General features: G+C 39.4%; 1 protein-coding gene across 1 annotated transcript; it reads left to right on the top strand.

Annotated features, from left to right (window-relative positions):
- Positions 1–6,115: 6,115 nt before the first annotated feature.
- On the top strand, positions 6,116–12,732 carry LOC145805618 (uncharacterized). The gene is made up of 3 exons (XM_082900783.1): positions 6,116–6,739; positions 11,659–12,311; positions 12,540–12,732. The coding sequence occupies exons 1-3, from the start codon at positions 6,116–6,118 to the stop codon at positions 12,730–12,732; spliced, it is 1,470 nt and encodes a 489-aa protein (XP_082756909.1).
- The last annotated feature ends 2,994 nt before the right edge of the window (positions 12,733–15,726 follow it).

Below are 15,726 nucleotides of genomic sequence, written 5' to 3'. Positions count from 1 at the left end.
TAAAATTTAAGAAAATTTTAAATTATATGAAACTTACTTAATTCTAACTGAATTTACATATATTGTATCGATATACATTATTATAAACTTACTACCATCACCACCACCACCACTATCACTACCGCAATACTACCATCACCTTCATTACCATTGTCATTATTTCCATAACTATCACCATCTTTTTAGTATCACTTCCATCACTACCGCTGTTGTTACCACCATTACTATCAACACTACCGCTACCATCGCCACCGCCGCCGCCACCACCACCACCACCATCACCATCATGTCACCACCACCACTACCACCATCATGTCACTACCACCACCACCACCGCTACTGCTGATGCTGTCATCTGCACACCAAAATATTCTATTTATAACCAAGTAATAACTACTATTGCTAAGTATAGCGGTTAAGATTATGTGTCAATCCTCAGGGACTAATCGAGTTGTTTGATATAAAAATAATAATTAAAGTAATTTAAGAAGATTGGTTTTGAAAATAATAAACTAAAACTAAAACTAATTAAAAATAAAATAAATAAAATAAAATAAGAAATATCTCAGAGTTTTGAATCCACCACTAACCTTATAATCAGTGGTTATTGTATTAGTTTTAAAAAAATCATTAATTTGGATAAAATGATATACATTGATCAGAAATATATTGTCAAGAGGATTTATATATTAAAACCAGAAAGTCACGAATCATTTTCGCTTAGTACGGATCATTATCACTAAACTAAATTAAACTATGGTTAATGCACGACCCGTCTTATTAGGTACGGCTCGTCTAATAATTTTAATACACAATAGTAAAAATAATTGTATAACATGATTTGAATAAAACATTTATTGTAAAAAAAAATTTAAAAGTTACATAATTTATCTAAATCAAATCAAAATTAAAAATACCAAATACAACTCACCCCAATTACTTCCCCAGGATTTCTCCCCTATCCTAAGATGAGAATATTAGTTCATAACACCCATGTAACTATCGCACTCTAATATATACAAATCAATAATGCTTGAGGCCACTAAAAGTGATGTTCTAAAAGCACCACTAGTGATGTGGCAATGGACGAGACCCACTGCTTGTGTCTTGTTTTTTTTTTTTTAAAATACTTACCAACTCATTAGTAATATTTTAAAACACCACTTTTAGTGAGATGTATCATTACCCATATACAAATTTACACTCTTCCACTTTCTCTTTCTTTCTTTTCCTCTTTTTCACTTCCTTTGAGCCGAAGTCCTCTGCCGGCACTCGCCCTCTCGTTGCTCTTCGTCTGCCTTTCATTGGCAAATAATATAATATTATAATATATATATTATATAGTGGATGGTGTCGGCTGCCGACACCAATTTATTATTTATTTTATTTTATTTATTTTGTAATATATATAATATAATATATAAAATATCTATAATATAATATATAAAATATCTATAATATATTATTTTATACTAATATTTATACAAACATTCAAAATATATAAAAACAAATAAAAATGTGTAAAATTAGAAAATAGTAAAAATAAATAGACTAATAAAATATATTTTAGCGGGCTAAATATATAATATTTAGGCTTTAATCAATAATTACTACCATTACCACTATCACTATCACCACCATCATCATAGTATAAAACTTGAAATATACAATTTAAAAACAGTAAATTTCAAATTTAATCTTATAAATATCAAATAACTTGTTTTTAATTCAACACTTAAATTTTTATCAAATAATTTTTAACTTAAAAAATTCAATATTTAATTTTCAATACTTAGGGATTGTTTGGGGTGTCCTAAATAAGTATACTTTTTGACTTTTTTACTTTTTGGACTAAAAAGTTGAGGAAAAAAAGATGGTTGTTTGGGATAATTTTTTGACTTTTTACGAAAAAATACGTATTAAAAAATTATTTAAATTAGTGTATAGGAGAAGATTGGAATAGAATAGGTTGTACGGTGGGATGAATTAAGGGACAGCGTGCGCAGAGTATAGGCTGGGAGATTGTTCCTTACTTTTCGGACATTGAATTGGAGGTGTTGTTCGGCTCGTGAGGGTCTACCACGGGTCCCGTTTTGCTAATCAAAACAGTTTAATGTGTAGAACTCATCGAGTACTATGTGCTTGTAAAAAATCACGTTGATCGGATATCGATAGCTATCTGATCGGATTAGTTTTTTTTCAACCGTTAATTATAGCACCATCCATTTTATAAATTTTAACTAATTTGATCATGTAGTTAGCGATATCCGATTAACGTGATTTTTTACAAGCATATAGTACTCGACGAGTTCTACACATTGACGGTTCAGATTATTAAAACGGGACCCGTGATGGGCCCCCACGGGCCGAACAATGCCGTGTTATTTGTGCACCTAAATAAGTGCAATTTTTCTAAAAAGTCAGCTTCGCCTGTGGGGACGTTAGAGTTGCTTGAAAATTAATTTTGTGTAAAATTAATTTTTTAATATTTTTTTTTATAAATAGTGATAACTTTTTAACTTTTTAAATAACTTTTTAGATTTTTGAATTTTTTTAGGTATCCCAAACCAGGGCCTTAATTGTCAACTTTAATTTTTTCTGTTTATTAAGCATCACCTAAGCTAGCAATCATGACATACAATTGTATAATCTCTCTCTCTAGAATGAGAGCCTTCCTGCCCTAGTGCAGCTTGTTTTGGGTCTAAGTCCCCTTTTTCTCTCTCTGTATTCTTTACTCTGTTCCCTATCTCCTGTCTTTACCTCCGTTCTCCTCTGCTTTTCTCTTATTACTCATTTTTCCCTCATCCTCTCGCTACCTATGGCTTCCTCATACCCGCCTTCTGAATCTTGGAAAGAGCTTGTTCTTGAGGAGGAGACCAATGAGGCTGAGGCCCTCTCAAAGTTCTGTCTTATTGGCAAAATCTTAGCTCCCAAAACTCTTAATAAGAATGTTGTTTCCACTATAATCTCTGGTGCGTCGAAAATCTGAGGTAGTTTATCCATTTCCCACTAGACTGAAAGCATCTTCCTCTTCCATTTTTCCGAAGAAGAAGACTGGAACTGGATTCTAAGGGACAGCCCTTGGTCTATTATGGGTCATCTTCTAGTTCTTCAACTTCTCTCACCTGGGCAAACAGCGGCGGAGGTGGACTTCCAATGGTGTTCGTTTTGGATACAAATTCATGGCCTCCCCTTTAACAATGTGACCAGGACGACATGTGAAATGATAGGTCACCGAATTGGCCGTCTCATACATGTGGAGGCTCAGAATGAAGGCCACTTTTTAAATCGAAGTTTTTTGAGAATCCGCGTGGAGATTAATACCCATGATCCTCTCCCAAAAGGGGTCTAGCTCAAACGTTCCCGCGAATGTTATGATATTTGGGTCACTTTCAGATTTGAGAAACTATCTGAGTTCTGCTATGATTGTGGAAGACTTGGACATGATAATAAGATGTGTAAATACACCTCCAAAGAGCAAGGAAATGCCTTTGGTTATGGACCAAAATTTAGAGCTGGAATGGCTAGGAATCTGAATGCGTCTTTTGGGGCAACTGGTGGCCGCCCTGTTGATATTTCCGGTAGCCGGCGCAACCCAAATTCACTACCGTTTTCCTCAGAAATGAATGTTCCTGAATCACGCAGTCTTTGCAAGGACAGCGCGCTTCCACTACCTTGTGTGGAGTCATGCGCACGTTCCACTGCGGTCTTAGAGGCAGCTGGCAGTACCTCCCTTATACCACGCAGCTTGATGGTTATCCCAACAACTCAGGGGTTATCGGCTAGTATTGCTTTCCTTCCCTCCTTATCCCACACGCTTGGCCAATTCAATTTTGAACTGGGCTTGTTGAACCGGAGTACACCCATAGACCAAACTATTACTGAGCCCACTCCATTGTCCAAGCTTGTGACTTCTAGGCCTTTATATTATGTGATTGAGCCTCCTGACAGCCCACATGAAAGATCCCCTACCATCCCAACTACTGGTCTAGGCCTTACTAAAATGATTTCAACCTTAAACTCTCCTGGTCCACTCCTCCCCAATTTGGGCCCCTCTTATACCCTGGACCTCTATACCCTGGACCCCTATTTGTCTAGAGCAATCAAATCCTTTTCTCTTAAAAGGAAAGACCCAAATGATCATCCTTCCTAGACCCGTCCCTCTAGGCTACTTCAAGTTGAACCACCTCCCTCCTAAGAAATTCTGATAACCAACCAAGTCAATGTTCCATCGGCCTTTGGTGCCATTACCCTCTCTCATGGAAAAATCTACAAACGACACCCAAAAAAATCTCCTCAGGGCCGAAGGAATTGTCTTCTGCGGAAGGGACTTTTGGTGGATGTTGCGATTCAAGATGCGGAAGAAGGGAAATAACTTCCTAACCTACTACCCATTATTATGAGCCAAACAACTCATGATTCTGAAATTTTTGAGGCTCTATTCCCTAACACTTCTCTTGATTTGAGTAAGATTGCTGAAGGGTTAGTGGCTGACCCAAATCAACCTCAAAATCCATGTTGATTATAAGCTGGAATTGTCAGGGGATTGGACGACCCCTGACATTCCAGATCCTTCAAGGGTTATATAGAACCCATCGCCCTCAAATAATTTTTCTCATGGAAACAAAGAATAAGTAGTCGAAACTCGAGGTTTTCCGTCATCGACTTGGTTTTGCTAAAAGTAGTTATATTGATCCCTTGGGATGTTCTGGTGGCCTAGCCCTATGGTTGCAAGATGATATCTCTCTTCAAATCACACACAAATCCCTGAATATTTTCAAGTGTATCATCTCAGACAATCTTTGCAGTTCTGACTGGTTAGCAACTTTCGTCTACACTCCCTTTAGGTGGGCTGGAAGAAGGGTGTTTTGGCAGTATGCCTTGGAAAATTCTCTTCCTTGGCTATGCATTGGTGATCTTAATGAGATTGGCAAGTCTTGGGAAAAACAAGGATTAGATTCCTGCAATCAGCCTCGAATGGAAGCCTTCCAGCAACTTATGTCGGATTGCGACTTAATGGACCTTGAATTTAAAGGATCTCCATACACTTGGACCAATAATCAAAGGGGATCACACCATTTACGGGAATGATTGGATAAGGCTTTGGCAACAGTCAATTGGAGACTTCTCTTTCCTTTTGCACAATTGCATCATGAAGCTTTCCTTGGCTCGGATCATTGTCCCGTTGTTCTACATTGTCTTTTTCCTCCCAAGCGGGTCCCTCGCCAGTTTAAATTTGAGTCCATGTAGACTACAAGCTCGAGGTGTGAAGAAATTATTCAAGCTAGCTGGTTTAAAGGCCAAATGGGTTCTCCAATGGCAAAGATTGTCCAGAAACTTCAGGAGTGTAAAAGAGGTCTTTCGGAATGAAGTCGACATGAGTTCGGGGATAACAGATCAAGGTTGGGTGCTTTGAAATCCAAACTTCGTTCTTTTCAACAATTACCTTATTTAGACAATATAGACTCCCAAATTCAGCAAATCCAATATGAGATGGAAACTGTGATGCTTCGGGAAGAAATGCACTAACTTCAACGCTCTAGAATAAATTGGTTGAGTTATGGGGACTGCAACTTTGCCTTCTTTCATGCGACGGTTATTCAGCGGCGCCAAAGAAATCAATTGGTCAAGCTTTGTAATGATGATGGTCTGTGGTTAGATCAGAGGGTGAAATAAATTCCCACATCACTTCTTATTTTAGCACTCTGTTTCAAGCTTTCGGCCCAAGGAACTTTGAGGAAGTACTCTATGTTGTTAACACCTCAGTCACATCCCAAATGAATGATGCCTCCTTCGACCTCTGAGTAATGATGAAATTCGAATTGCTACCTTTCAATTAGGATCTTTGAAAGCACTGGGGCCCGACGGCTTTCTAGGTTTATTTTACCATAAACACTGGGATATTATTGGTTCAGAGGTTTGTTAAGCGGTGCTAAGTTTTTTTGGGGGTGGCTATCATCTCGGAGAAGTGAATCACACAATTCTTATTCTTATTCCTAAAGTGGCTGCCCCGGAAAGCCTTAAACAATATAGATCCATAAGCCTTTGTAATTTTCTCTTGAAAATCATTACCAAGGTCTTAGTTAATAGACTCAAAGTGCATCTGAAGATTTTAATGTCTCTGCAACAAGTAGCTTTTGTTCACAGCCGCTTTATCCAAGACAACATCCTTCTAGCCCATAAGGCCTTTTATCATTTGGAACACAAGAAAAAGAAAGGGAAGGAGTCAGTCACTCTAAAATTAGATTCTAACAAGGCGTACGATCGGGTACAATGGGATTTCTTGGAAGCAACTCTTCTTTGGATGGGTTTTCATGCTAGGTGGGTTTGGTTGGTCATGGAATGTGTCACTTCTGTAAAATTTTCTGTCTATGCCAATAAAGAGAAACGTACAGAGTTTACCCTATCTTGTGGGCTCCGCCAAGGTGATCCTTGTTCTTCGTATTTATTTCTCTTGGTGGCTGATGTACTCTCTAACCTTCTTACTTACAAGCCAAACTCGAACTCCATCTCAGGACTCAAAATGCGCCGAACTTGCCCTATGCTCTCTCATCTTTTCTTCGCGGACGATGCTATTCTTTTCTTCAAAGCTGAAGCATCGGAATATGAGTCCATTTTGAAAGTTCTGCAGCTGTACAGAGATGCTTCTAGACAACTTCTCAATTTTGACAAATTTGGTGCTTTATTTTCGGCTAACTCCTCTACAAGTCTATCCAATTCAAGTTGTCATCTGTTGGATGTAACAAAAGCCAACCCGAAAGCTCAATATCTAGGCCTACCAGCCTCTTAGGAAAAGTCAAAAAGTGAGGCTCATAGGTTTTTATAAGAAAAAGCGCTGGCCAAGATGCAAGGGTGGAAATCAAAGTTATTATCCTAAGCAGGAAGAGAGATTCTCGTCAAATTAATCGTTCAAGCCATACCAACTTATGCAATGGCTTGTTTTGACTTACCCAAAGCCTTTAAATCCAAATTCAACACCCTGATTCGCAATTTCTGGTGGAAGGGAGACCCAAACAACAGGGGAATTCATTGGGCCAATTGGAATCACATGACCAAACCCAAAGTTATAGGAGGAATGGTGTAGACACCCCATTTTTGACCGTCCTCAAGACTTTGACGTCACCGGTGGGGACACTCGGTGATTATCCATGTTCGTATTCGTTTTGAGTTCCCGGAGGCCTTGGTTGCGTGCCTTGCCTCAGGATCTCTCAACTTGTTCGTCTTGCGTTTGGTTTCGTACCAAATACTTGTGTTTTTGCTTTGTGGGGTAAGGAATGACTTTTTGACCATCCCCACACCCCATCGGCCTTCCCTTTGCATCACCGGCCATTAATTGCCAACACCGGCCATGGTTTCTTAATACCAATGGTCGGTCGGCACTCCATATGGCCGGCCGGCTATCTGTTTGGCCGGCGACCTCCTTTTTTGGCCGGTAACACCTTTTTGCCTTCTTCAGGCATGGTGCATGCCAGCTGTGCCAGCTGGAATACACCAAACCTACCCCGGGGCTAACATGTGGCTGTTTTGCCCCTTTTGCCCCCCTTTTGGTCAAAGCTTCTTGAGGAAGCTTGACCCTTTGTCAAAGCTTCCTCAAGAAGCTTGGCCAGCTATCTTAGCTTCCTCAAGAAGCCTTGACTTGCTTGCCCCCTTTGCCCCTTTTTACTTAGCTTCTTTGAGAAGCTTAGAACCATTTCTTTGCCTATATAAGCACCTCTCTTCTTCCATTGTAGAGGGTTAGAGATTTTGAACAAAAAACCAAAGATTATACATATATACATCTGTCATATACTCTCTCTCTCTATATTTCCCTCTTTCTCATCCTTAGTGTGTGTTTGGAGGCCTAGAAGGTGTGTTTTGACCTTAGTTTTGCACTAAGACACACACTATTATACCTTGCTTCGACCTTGAGGGGCTTTGAGGGTTTGTTTTTGAAGTTTTGGATTGATTTTGGTCAGAAGAGAGTGGCTGGACCAGCTGTTCTTGAAGTGTTCTTCAAGGGTAAGGCTTTTGCTTTAATTTCCCTAATCTTGCATTAGTTTTTGACCTGCCTTGCATGTTGATTTAAGCTTTGTGTATAATATGAAAAAGTCTTGTATTTGCATGCTTGAGATCTTTCATTAAGGTCCTTTTGTGGCTTGGGGTCGACCTCCCCCTCTTAGGCCTTGTTTGGCCCTTTTGGTGCTTTCTTTCTTAAGCTTTGGTTACTCTTGAGTCTTGGCCTTCTCACCACTGAAATCCAGTGGATTTTCAGTGGTGAAGAAGGGGTTTTGAGGTCTTGTAAAAGGGAGGGACACCCCTCTCCCTTGGTTTCTCATTTTGCTCATGTTTTGGCTCATAAGGGTAGTATGTATGCTTGGTTGTATTTGGCCCTATTTCAGAGGTTTTTGGGTGTTATTTGGGCATATATTATCTCTGTTTTTGGTCAGATTTGTGGTTCCTTACATGCTTAATACACTTGCTTTGTACTCCCCCATTTTGCCTAGAAATGCATCTAGCCATTAGACTATCGTGCTTGCATGTTCTTGCCTAGCTTTGTGAAGCTTTTGGTCATGATTTATCATGATTGAGGTCTGTTGGGTGTTGGTTTGGTCGTATTTGCCATGTTTGGTATAGCCTCTTTGTATTTTGGCTTGTGAGCCTTGGGTGTGTGAGTCACTAGCATGCTTTAGTTGGGTTGTTTCAATGATTTGGAGTCATTTCATATGCCATTTCAGTCCCTAATCCATGCTTGTATGCCCACATTCATCATCACTTTCTTGCCTTGAAAGGTTGTTCTTTTGTGCTTGGAAAATGGTCATTGTGCATGTCTTTGTGTTTAGACATTAGGCTGCCATATCAGTGGGTTTTGAGGGCCCTTTTTGCATACTAAAACTCTGTTTTGTATTGAAAAATTCATGTCGTGTTTGCATGGGGGGGGTGTTGAGCAATGCTCCCATTTTTGGCCTTGAATGCCCATGTTTTGGACTCATTCCTTGGTGTGTTTTGACCATGATCTATGCATGTTCCAGCCCTGTTTTAGAGTCCTCTAGGACTGTTTTAGGTCATTTTGGTCAATCGGGGTTTGATTAACATGGCCATGGTTCGACCCTTCTTGGTTGGCTTCAAGTTTGGATCATTGTTGCATGCCTTGCTTGCATGACATGGTTGATTTGGCATCTTCCTCTATACATTTTCAGAGCTTAATACGTTAGCCTAGCATCCATGTTTGTCATCTTGTGAGTGCCCTTGAAAGCTGCCTTTCATGCCTTAGTCTTAGGCTCATTACTTTGCATGCTTCTTTTGCATCATTGGCATCATCATTTTAGTGCACTTTGGCCACTGTTTTGGGGAGGTGGCTGAGGTTCCTCCATCCTAGTGTAAGTCTGTGCATTTGTATCTTGTAGTATACTCATTACATTGCATGTTTGTTGCATCCTTGTAGTCAATGCATTGTTGCATGTTTACCACTTTGCCTAGTTGCCTAACTAGGTTGTATTGTAGCATTGCATGCTTGGCATATTGCACACTTGCATAGTAGCTTACATTGCATTTGGCATGTTTTGTAACTTAGTCTTTTGTACACTTGAGCCATGTTTGTATACATGTTTGGGGTGTCAAACCAAGCACGAAGATTGAGGAGTGTTCGTACTTAAGGTGACGTAACACGTCTCAATCCTCGGTCGCCGATGTCCTTGATCTCAATATGATAGGGTATTGGCACTCATTTGTTTGTTGCATGCATTTACATCAAAGTTGCTAACTTGGCCTCTTAGGCCATCAATTGATGGCCCGAGGGTCGAGGGCCATGCTCCCTTGAGTCCATTGCATGATAGGGAGAGTGGCCATGCATACATTGCTTTGAATTTCCTTGCCATGCACTGTCTGCCCTCTGCTGCTGTCAAAAAACAGGTTCTGCAGGAAGCTTTGGCCGGCCGGCCACCTATACTGCCGACCGGCCATTCATTGTTGGCCGATGGATTTACAAATGGCCGATAACCATCCGGACATGGCCGGTAGTGATCCCACTTGGTCGGTGATGCTCCCCAGTGTCCAGAGAGTGCACCTTGGGAGTTGCACAATTTTCAGAGGAGCAGAGCAGTGTAAACAGAGGCAACAGTGGAATGGCACGGGTTTCCGAGCAAGGCGAGTCAAGCATCCATCATCCACGCATTCCGAGGCAGAGCTGTGGCGGTCTCTTTAGTTTCATATTTAGACTGTTTCTGTAATTAATTTGTTGATTAATTAGAAGTTTTGTAATTAATTAATTAGTTAGTCGGCTAGTTAATTAGTTAAATCTGTATTATTTATTCGGACCCTCCGAGCGAGGGCAATTGTGTAATAAGTGTGCGTGAGTGTGTGTATGTCTCCCAACCCCACGTCTTTCTTCCCTTTTATTTACCCGCTTATGATGGTAGACTAGGGCATATTTAAATTAGCATACCTTATGCTATGCATGCGTGCATTCATACATTTGTCTTGCATGCACCGGGCTCGGCGCATCATTCTAACTGCATTTGTATTTCAATTCCAAATTGAATACGCGATTAGTTGTAGCATTTCACATGTCATTATAGATTAGCCAAGCCTATCTTAGTCACATTTTGCATGTGTTGCATTAGCCATCTTAACATGAACTAGGATCATGCATATGATTACTAACTAGTTTTTGTTTTGGCTCGGAGTACTCGGTAAGCATTCATGCTTTAGCATACCGCATGCGTGTGAGTGTTGCCATAACAACATGATTACCATGAGGCTAGCTGCTTATGTGATATAACTGCTTGAATGCCTGTGGATGGAGGTTGAATTACCTAAATTGGAATAATGCATTAAAACTGTGAGTTTTAAGCCCACTCGATAGTGGCAAAACCATTTTTTCTAAAAGTCCACTTGAGGGTGGCAAAACCTACATTTCAGCCTACTTGCGAGTAGCAAACCATTTTCAAAACAAGCATGAAATGTTTTGTTCCAATTTAGGCAATTTGGTCTATACTTGTTTGCTGTGCGCATAACATAGTAATTCTAGGCTAATAACCGGAATAACAAAAACGGATATCACGGTTAGTAGAGGCCGATCTTCGGATCGGGCGAGAGGGGGTACTCATAACTGACCTTCCCCAATCGTACCTTAGCTCCCGAGCCAAGGCAACTTTGGTGATGATGGACACGTGGCCTTTGGCATCGAGTCAGGGTTTCCTAAATTTCCCCTTAAAAAATATTTAGGTGGCGACTCTGTATCTGGCAAAGCAGCCCATGTTTGGCACTTCTTTTCTAAAAATCTATTTTCTCAAAACGATTTGCCGGATTTGGACTCTTTGGTTCAGATTAAGAACCGTGACAATTTGAGAGTCCGAACTGTAGTGAGCCCAATATGAACAGAACGGGACTCATCCTCCCGGGGCGTTCGGGGACGTCTACAAATGGGTTTTCGGGATTTTGAAGAATTTAATCAGGTTTTGCTTGCAAAACAGAGTTTGAGACTTTTCTCACATCCTCATTCGATTTTGGCCAGGATGTATAAAGGACTTTACTACCCAAATTCGACCTTCATGACGACCATAAAAGGAAGCTAATGCTTCATGGGCTTGGAGCAGCCTCCTTAAAGGCCGAGCTTTACTCCAAGAAGGAACTCGTTGGCAAATTCAATCTGGTAAGCAAGTCTGATTTTGGGAAGATCAGTGGATCCCATCTCTTGCGGGTCACAGAATTATCTCTCCAAAGCCAATTGACTGCAATATTATCTATGTGGCTGATATCATTGACCCAACTTTCAAAACTTGGAATTTAGATGCTCTGGGTAATTCTATTTCTAATGAAGAAAGGGCAGCCATTCAAGCTGTTCCTATAGTAGTGGAAGATAGAGAAGATAACCAGGTTTGGCATCATACCAAATCGGGGATTTACTCAGTAAAGTTTGGGTATGCTCTGGCCAGAACTATCAATGGTAAATCTTCAGTTCATGATCCTTCTTCTTCTACGGCCACTGTGGATAGTTTGTGGAAATCAGTGTGGCAAATAGATATCCCGCCCAAGATTTGTCACTTTTGGTGGAGAGCTTGTCACAACGTGTTAGCAACCAAGGCGGGCCTTTATAAATGCAAATGCAGTGCTTCAATGTTTTGTCCCATATGCCAATCCGAGATTGAAACTGTGGAACATCTACTTTTTGACTGCCCTTGGACTAAGGCGGTTTGGTTTGGGAGTGCTATCAATTTAAGAGTGGAGAGAGGATCCATCCCTAATGTGACTTCATGGACAAATGATTTAATTGTGTCAGGTTTTCCCAAAGATGTAACAATGCAACTCCTTAGAAGAGTGGCTACAATAGGTTGGTATATTTGGAAATCTCGGAATGAATTCATCTTCAACCATATTCCTGTGGATCCCTCGACCACCCTCCAACGTATTTTTCATGAATGGGCTGAACGAGATCTTCTGCTTTGACCTTCTCAAAATTCAGTTTTGCCCCTTGAATCCCCATCACCTGAGTCGCCTTCGGCTTGGTCCCCAGCAACTCATGGTTGTTTTAAAATTAATTATGATGCTGCCTTTTGCCACAGGACTTCCAAGGATGCTCTTGCAGCAATCATCAGGGATTCCAATGGCCATTTCATTGATGGCAATGCTAGGACTATAGGTGCCTCCTCAGCCCTTCTTGCTGAAGCTCTCACAGTCCGCATGGCCTGCCTTATGATCCAAGCTCATAATCTATCAACTGTGGAAATAGAAAGTGATAACCAATTGGTGATTTAGTTGTGCGTCTCAGAAACGGTTCCCCCTTGGGAGATTAGTGCTGTGATACTGGACATTCGTGCTATATTGCTCTACAATTTCACCTCTCATTCACTTGGACACGTCGCTCTAACAACAAGGTGGCGCATTGGATTGCCAAGACCCAAGCATCCAGCTCTTTACCTGCTTTATGGAATGTCTATTTGCCTAGCTCTTTTGTTACTCTGCTCTATTCAGATGTAACCCAGTTTGGTGATTAATATACTCCCCTTTTATGATAAAAAAAAAAAAATTACCTATTTGTTTACGTCATGGGTTATAGAAATGTGGCATTTTAACTGAAAGCCTTATGTTTTAAATATTGTTTACACTATGATTCAATGTCCTAAAAAAGTTGTAATATTTGATTTTTTTTTAATTTAAAAAAATTCATATTTTGCAACTATGAAATACAACAATGCTAGTAACATAAAAATTAAACGTAGAATGAGAGACAACACTCTCACAAGAGGTGAGTCTCTCATATGGGTCCCATACATGTAAGCTCCATTCATTGTGAGAGAGTTGTGTCCCATTCTATATTTGGTTTCTGTGCATATAAACTTATTCTATAAAATACATACAACAAGAAAATTATTATTATTATTTTTTTTTTTTGGGGAGGGGACAAGATCATGCCCCCATTTATGTCAGTGATTTGTATGAGCACGAAAAAACCTTGCACGCATACTCTTTGTGGTCAAGGTAGAAATCCTTTAAACGATGTTGTTCCTCCTGCAAAGCAACTCCGGTGAGCTACCCGGTGGATGTGTGCCGAAAACCCCCTATGATGCCTGTGTCAATTCATAGGATTAACTTGGAAAACGCTCTGTGAATTCGAAAGTTAGAGTTGCAATACCTTCATTAGGGCTGCCTCTGAGCTTCTTATATTTCTCGCTTCCGATAGGACTCTAATTGGAACTCTAATTCCTTACTCATAGAGTCCTATAAGGGTTTCATCTCTTAAAAGATAAGGCTTATCCTTTAATATCCTTATCTTCAAAGTTAAAGTAAAATGACCCAACTCCTAGGCCGGTAACTGAGCTTACTCAAGATTCTAGGTCACTAACCTCTAGTGAGACCGTCAAGCTAAAACTCAACATGAAAACCATGCTAAGTTTGCCCAATTCATCCTTCTTGTTAGGTTCTTCACTCTGGTTAACGACCTAAATAGGCTGTTCAACCAGGTCAAAATGTACGCTTCGTTTGTTCGGTCAACATCCATAGCCTGGTTTATCTTTCCAAGTCAGCAAACATAGCTCGGCCCAAGACTCATGATCATACTAATTTAGCCCGGTCAAGACTATAGACTATACTGATTTAGCTCTGCCCAAGACTATGGACCATACTGATTTAGCTCGGCCCACTAGTTTTGTAACGCCCTGAAATAAATGCAATATATACTATCCAAAACGATAAATAAATAACATTATGAATTAGAGTATAATGTCCTTCTATTACATGAGATTTAATTGTACAAAAGGGTGACACATGTGATATACATTCATAAATAGAACATCCTGAATCTACAGCATGTGTTACCAAACAATAACAATGTAATAAAAGCTAAACAAGTAATTATATACCCTAAAGGCTTACATCTTTCCAAGTCAAGGCTTGGGTATATCAAAAGTGAGTCGTAAGCTCAATACAATTAAAGCCCTAGGCTTGTACAAATGTTAAATACAAAATAATATAACTAAGCCTTTAGCTCCACAATCCTCCCAAGCTAAGTCTTTGGTGAAGGCATATCACCAGCACCTGAAAATGTTTTTCCCAAATAGGATGAGCCAAAGCCCAGTACAAATAATCTAATACAATATCTGAATCTTAATAAAGATATAAGTATAATATACACATACAATGCCCATGATAAAATCATTTATAACTCGTTTGCAAAATCATACTATGTCAAACTTATATCTTGATCCATTTTATCTCCATTCATGAGTCATTTTCATTTTAATCAGACAACCAAACTGAGGATACAATACAGTGGGTCTCTAACCAATACAACCATCATACAAACATTTTTATTTGTCATTTTTCGGATATTTCGTCCGTGGGAATCAGCACCCATGTATACTCGTGGTTTTCGAGACTTTCACGCTGGACACTTCGACTAACTTAATTCAATGGAGTACATCCTATTTCTTCTTCCAAATATGGAGTATATCCCATTTTTTCTCCCAAACACCATACATTTACAATGTCTTAAAGATGTCACAACGTTCAATGCAATTGGATGAGAAAATTAGTTTCAATTCACCTAATTCTCATGCAATTTCTATAATAGTCATGGCTATCCTCCATCGGTAGCCCATAACATATATTTATGAACAGATATACAATCTCCAAGACAGATAACTTATTTGAATTTCAAAGTGTGAGTAATAATATATATCAAACTCCACCATTTATATAAATATCCATCTGATTTCACATTTTCAATACCAATGCCATTTATTTATACAAAATAAATATTTGAGATATTTTAGGGCATACTCCATTTTCTTTCAAAATTCAGCCCAAGTATCAAAATCAACAATTTTATTGCAACACAACCTCATATTCACTCCCATAACCATTTTCAATACATCCATTCGTAAACCCCTCTTTTGATTTTAAACTAAAACCCTAGGTTTGTTCAATATCTCCCAAAATCACAATATTGTTTATACAAAACAAATAACTAAGTTAAAAACCATAAAAGAGTGTAGAAAATCTCTACCTCAAAGTTAGAAGATGAGCAAAGCAAGGAAAAAACTCGGATGAAGTTGAAACCTAGCTCTATTTATATGAAAACGTAGCCCTTAAGATGCTCTACCTTTTTAACAAAGGCACACGGGTAGAGAAACCACTAAATCTAGGTGAAAATGTAGAGAGAGCGGGAGCTTTAGAGAGAGAAGCTCTAGACCTAGGGTTTTTAGAAAGTTTAGAGAGAGAGAGATAAGAAAAAGTGATATAAAAAGTGAT

This window comes from Camellia sinensis, chromosome 13, assembly GCF_055761805.1.
Source record: "Camellia sinensis isolate YWXY chromosome 13, ASM5576180v1, whole genome shotgun sequence".
Classification (NCBI taxonomy): Eukaryota; Viridiplantae; Streptophyta; class Magnoliopsida; order Ericales; family Theaceae; genus Camellia; species Camellia sinensis.
The sequence above is the reverse complement of the archived record's forward strand: the minus strand, read 5'-3'. Positions and strand labels throughout refer to the sequence as shown.